Source organism: Morone saxatilis, unplaced genomic scaffold (genome assembly GCF_004916995.1).
Source record: "Morone saxatilis isolate NCDOM2014 unplaced genomic scaffold, NCSU_SB_2.0 Contig9, whole genome shotgun sequence".
Lineage (NCBI taxonomy): Eukaryota > Metazoa > Chordata > Actinopteri > Moronidae > Morone > Morone saxatilis.
Genome location: NW_023340268.1, coordinates 9116470 through 9122702, shown reverse-complemented (window position 1 = coordinate 9122702; position 6233 = coordinate 9116470). Strand labels below are relative to the sequence as shown.

At 39.5% G+C, this 6233-nt stretch overlaps 1 protein-coding gene across 1 annotated transcript in view; it reads right to left on the bottom strand.

Moving 5' to 3' along the window:
- Positions 1 to 6233, bottom strand: part of dgat1a (diacylglycerol O-acyltransferase 1a) — a gene marked incomplete in the record, with an annotated part of 16537 nt that overhangs the window by 4703 nt on the left and 5601 nt on the right. The window contains 9 exon segments of the mRNA XM_035681459.1: positions 24 to 65; positions 237 to 275; positions 419 to 522; positions 622 to 696; positions 1239 to 1367; positions 1576 to 1681; positions 2209 to 2261; positions 2868 to 2953; positions 3122 to 3162. Coding sequence (XP_035537352.1) covers positions 24 to 65; positions 237 to 275; positions 419 to 522; positions 622 to 696; positions 1239 to 1367; positions 1576 to 1681; positions 2209 to 2261; positions 2868 to 2953; positions 3122 to 3162 — 675 coding nt within the window.

The following is a 6233-nucleotide window of genomic DNA, read 5'->3' as shown; positions in this document are numbered from 1 at the left end:
TGTGTGTGTGTGTGTGTACGCACCTGGAATGGTTTCATTGAGTTTTGTATGGTGGGAACCATCCACTGGAAGACACGAATGAAAATTGCATTAGTTTGCATCGTTTTAGTGGTGAAATGGAGAAATATTTCTATGATGAATGACTTTCTATTGAACTTTGTGTTTCAATGTGTGTGTGCAGAGTACATCCTGAATGCTTTTCTGTGTGACTTAAGTCATGTTAATGTTGAACACACCTGCTGTATCAATCCCACCAACAGCTGCATGAAGAAAAGCTACAAGAAGAGATCAAGTGAAAATCAAAAAATGTTAATATGCATGTCTGTTCCTGTTTGTGGTTCATTTTCCACCATCTCAGTTTACCTTCTTAAGAACACATACAATATGTCTGTGTGTGTGTGTGTGCGTTCCCTCTCACCATTTCAAAAAGTCTTCTTATCAGGAACCTTTTGCGTATTCGAGGTGATCGCGGGAAGTTGAGCTGGTAGCAGAGAGTTGGGGCAAAGACGAAGTAGTACATGTCTGAAGATAAACGAAGAAGAAATGGATTCATTTATGATTATCACAGAAAATGTCATTTAAAAACTGTGCTGTTTATCTCCATGCAGGTATCATGTCTACCTCTGTGGGTGAGGTTGCCTGGGTAGGAGACATAAGTATGAACTGCTGACCCGTTGGATTGTGCCACAGAGGGGCCTGAAAAACACACACACACACACAAAATGGAGCTAGTAATTAACTGGCACTTTAAGTCTCACAAGCTCATTTCCTACAACTCAGCAAATTTCATTATAAATATCTATAATCCCTTATAAGATTTCTCTGTGTGTCGTCTGTTTATCTCAATTCCTACAGCGGAGAGATAAAGTCATCAAGCTGCATTTAGGATTAAACTAGCTTCTTAACACAGCTGTTGAAGACACAGCTCTCTGTCAGTGTGTGTGACCGAGTGGAGCCTAAAGCTTCAGTTTGTCTTGTCACCACTAGATGGCAGTAGAAGCACAGTAATAAATAAAACAGTATAACTATGTTAAATGTGCACTGACATTTATGTGTTTAAATCCAGTTTTCAATTCTATATTCAGCCAAGTTAGGCTCACTCTGATCTGTTGACTCTGTTCAAGGGCGCCTCATACCTCCGCCCTTGTACTGTATCCTACGTGTGTGTGCGCCTACTCAGAATCTAGATAACATTTATTTTATCAATACACAGTTTGTGTGTGTATTGATATACTTACATGAGTATGATCGTGTTAGTTTCTTGGCTTTTGCCTGTCTGATTTCTCTACACCACCTGTTGGTGTCTTGGTAGGAATACAGCTTGAGAAACAGCACTGTGTAGATTCCTAGGGAGAGCACACCACCCACTGACACACACACACACACACACACACACACACACACAGTCATTGACTGAGAGCAAGAAAATGACAGAAGAAAGGAACACTATGGGTGTACAGATAAGAACTAAACTAAATTAAAAGTAGAAGTAATTTCTGGTGCAACCAACAACATTTTTATTCAAAATGCTTTATTCAAGCCTCATAAATATAGCACTTAGCATTTAGTATGTACCTGGGGTCATGGAGGTCAAAGCGAGCACGGTGGCTGAAGGAAAGATCAACAGGGATGTCAGGTTAAAAATGTGAAGAATCAGTCCCGTCATTTTGGAAATGGTACCCTAGAAACAATGAAAGAAAAACACAAGTTTTCTTACTGTAACACACTTGATCTGTGACTACAAATACGCTTTTATTATTTGTTCCTTTAACCAGAGAAACATAGCTTTCTCACTGTGCTTTTCACAAATATTATATTATATTATATATTATTATTTGTCAGTGTTTTACATTTTATGTAATCTAATCTGAACCAGGGCGGTGCTCGTATCAGAGTTAGGAGCAGGTATAAAGAGGGCAGACTGGTGACTCCAGGATGTGTAAAGCACCTGTTCAGGCAAACATCCTTGATGGTAGATCCCTGAATCCTGAATTATAAATTCAAACGCACTTTTCACGGTTCACCGTACAGCAATAATATTGACAGAATCCCCAAACAAAGTTTTAATTACACCCTTCCAAACAAAGGTGGAGTCGAAGGTTTATAGTAATCTATCAGCAGAAGCTTTAAAAGAACAAAAGCAAACAGAATTATTTATTACAATAGTGTCATCTATGAAAGTGTATGCAAGTCATTGTAAGTACTCACCACAGCCAGACGCCTCTCTATGTACAAGGCTGCTAAGATGAACATATTAGATGCTGAAACACAGGAGAGACAAACAGGTTCATTAGTTATAGAAACACATAGATTTATTTTATTACTCCAGACCAGGTTTTTATCTCAATAGTAGCATTTTATTTAGATGAATTGTTCTGTTGTTTCACCCTGTAGGTCAGAGCCTGCTGAGGACAACGATGTTCATTCACATTGACTTGTTTTATGGGATTGATAAAGCCGGTTATTGCCGGAAAGAAAACAATGACCCCAGTCAACCTTCTTTGGGTAAATAAAGACTGAATATTCAATAACAGCTGTGCTAAAAAAACACAGTAACCTGTACTAACAATGTTCCTATTCGCTAACTTTGAACATCTGGCTGATTAAAACATCTCATGCTGTATCAGATCAGCCATTTAGAACATGGGCAGGCCGTAAAACACATTTTATTACAATCAACAATAACACTTCATGTTACCGTGACAGAAACTAATGTTTCCTGATTCAAGTGCAGGAAATACAGCTACAGCGTGTGTTTGCTAAGTTCAACTAGAGCATCACTCCTGAGGTCACAGAAGGACACGTGCCTGGAAGTCATTCACCATCTGTTTAGACGACACTGAGGCTGTAAAACAAAAGCTCCATACCAATGATGAGGCAAGCGGCTGGCCAGCTATAGGGGTCCTTCAAGAAGAGAGACACTACTTGGATGGGGTCCACCAAGATACCATACCTAGATGAGAGAACAGTTCATCTCACTTTGGTGATGTTTAGCTGCTGTTTTTATTGAGTTTGGACAAAAGCAACAAATGAATGTAATGAAATATGGAGCGATGGTGAGGACACCTGCTCGTGTATACTTCATATAACTGTACATTTGTGTGTGTAGGTCCATACTCACTTTATAATGTTCTCCAAGAAGAGGCGTGCATTACTCAGCACCTGAAAGAGAAGACCAAACAGTAAACAGGAGTTAATGACAATTCACAGTATCAAGAGTGAATCTGGCCTTTGTTTACCAGCCAAACGTATTTTTAGCCCTCTGCTATAAATCTGGCTTATCATTTTCTTTGTCCACAGCTCTGCTCATGATAAGTATGTGGATTTACGTGTGTTTGTACGAGTGAGTTGTTATTCAAAACAAGAACAGGCTGGTTCCTTTTAAAAACAACGGTCACTTTAAAGGGTTAAAAGGTAATTTCCCATTTTACTACCACACACACACACACAGTAAGTAATATAAAGTCACATGGTGATATCTGTATGATCGTGCTTGATGATACCTGTTGTTTAGCGTCACACCCTGCTGCCGCTCACTCTTTTAAAAAGTGTCCAGTAAAAATATGTTTATCATCACATTATGTTTTCAAGTTCAAGGTCCGAGTCCAGCTTTATCTCAGCCATCGGTTATCGGAGCTTCTCGGAGATAAAACTCACCAAGCACTCCAGCACAGCCAATACGTACACGGTGTGTACATTCCTCTAGATACGTTTTACAGCATGCTCAGTACATGAATTAGAGAAACAGTCAAGATAATGTGGACAGTGAGGGTATGACACACGATAAGGTCACGCTGGAGTGATTATGTGACATGTTGCACCTCAGCCCGCCGGCCTGCCAGGATCCTGCAGCGATGTGGTTTTGATTCAACTATGTCTTTTGTCCAAGGCCAGCAACCTTTGCCTCAGTAACCTTCAGCATGGACAAGAGAGGACCATCACGTAGGACACGACTGGGACAGTGGCTTGGACACAGAGCATTTCTGAGAACATTACGTCTGATTTTGTAATACTAAAATCTTGCTTTACACACCGACGGGTCAAAGTTAAATACTGAGCATCAACTCTGGCAGTGATTCAGTGTCTTGCTCAAAGACCCTTTTCTGTTCAGAAGTACGCTATTAATTGCAGTTAGGAAGTTTTCTGCAATCTGTTTTATAGTCTAATATCCATTGCACTGCTCTAACTGAGGGACGTTATCTTGTTACTGTCATTTACACAGTTCAGAGAAATGGGAATGTACAGTTTTGTTATTTTAGCTTGCAGTCGGCCATTTATTGCCATTTTTCATATTTTTGCAAGCGCAATTCAGAGATTAAAATACGTATACTCGTTGACCGCATTCTCTTATCTAATCTTCTTTATAATCATTTACAATTTCCTGAGTAATAAAACACGGATGTTAAGACGTTATATTAGATTTGAATAATCTGTAATATGTTTTGAACAATTACGACACTGCTGTTACCGACAAACTGAAAATATCTGTGTTTTTCCTGTCTGGGACTAGTTTTAATAAAGTTTTGGTAATTAACTCAAATTATATATATCTCAGTGTCCTTACTCGAGGATAAGAGAGGCGTATCCGATTTGGTTGATGGTAAGTTTAAAAATAGAAACAGCTACTGGGGTTGGCTGAGCTTTATGGACTCTGACATACAAAGCTGACCTGAGAGAATATTTGAAATTACCCCACAGCCACCTGAACACCGACACGAGCATACTGTACGTTCTGCATCTACGTAACATCAGCACTTTCTATTCATAATGCAGAAACATTGTAGAAAGACCAACAAAACCAAGCATTTTCTTATGCTTATCTGTCTGTTTTAAGGGTCTTGGTACTGCTGTGTGCCGTACTGTCTTCATTTAACCTGTTCACATGGCCTGTTTGGCTTCACATCAGAGGGAACAATAATATGAACCAGCTGAAGCATAAAGTGTTTGCACCACATCCTGGGATTATCGGTGCTCGTCAGGGATCAACATGGTGTCTCCGAGTATCTTCAGTGTCTGACTACACGCTTCTATCACCCAGGCCCACTAAATAAGAAACACTTCAGATCAGATCTTGAAACACAAAATGTTTTTGTTGGTTTACTAGCACAGACATGGTACCACTAATCCAAATCTGCTTAACATTGTGTGTTGTGTTGTTATCGAGACCTTTAAACCTTGAAATAGACAGGTTTATGCCTGCAGACACAAGGAACAAACAAGTGTGTTAAGGTGCTTTATACCAAGCTGATGGACATGCAAAACTACTTGTCTCATGGGAGTCGTTACAGGAAACAGGAAGCCATTTCAGAAGACCAGATTCAAGAGCGCTTTCGTGATCGGCAGAATTAAGTCAAAGATGGAAACATCGGTGAAGCACGCAGCTTAAAATTGTATCGAATTGAATTGAATTGAATATAGATTACCTATAGTTTGTTGAGAAACCCAACAGCTGATGGTACAAATGATCTCAGGTATCTGTTAGACCTGGCACGTTTTCGGGAGGTGCCAATTATTTTCTGATATATATATATATAGAGATATATATATAGAGATAGATATATATATATAGAGAGAGAGATATATAACTATTCATCCTCCCAACCACTGGAGAAAGTCTTGTTCAACAAGAGCAGTCTGACATCAGTCACAAACACTTCACAAGCACTTCAGTAAGATTAAAGGAAAGCTGTTCTGAAGGCAACTAGTAAATTATTTTTTAATTATTTTTCCAACCACTGATATTTTAAAGGCTGTGCATGAATTGCCCCTGTACTATAACTCTCATATATCCTGTTGTAGACGTTTACTAATTTCCTCATACTCCATCCGTGTTTTTAAATGTTACAGGTGGTATAATATATGGTGATCGGTGTTATATGCGGTGTCCCTTCTTCTCTAGTATCGGCCACTTAAAAACCCCCATCAGTCGACCCACTGGTTAAGAAATTAAACAACAGATCTATCTCTCATCTCTAGAAACGTGTTACTGCAGCTGACATGTTAGAATTTAGCCATTGTCCTGGTTTCGAGGACAAATTTACCCAACCATCGCTCTAAATACACACACACACCACCACACAGAACCACCGACACACAGACACGACACAGACACAGACACAGACACAGACACACAACGCACGCAGACACACTTTTGGTTCCACTTCACACCTTACAGTTTATCCTGAGCTTCCCTTAAAAAAAACGGCTGAACAAGCAGTGTCCCTAGTGACAAA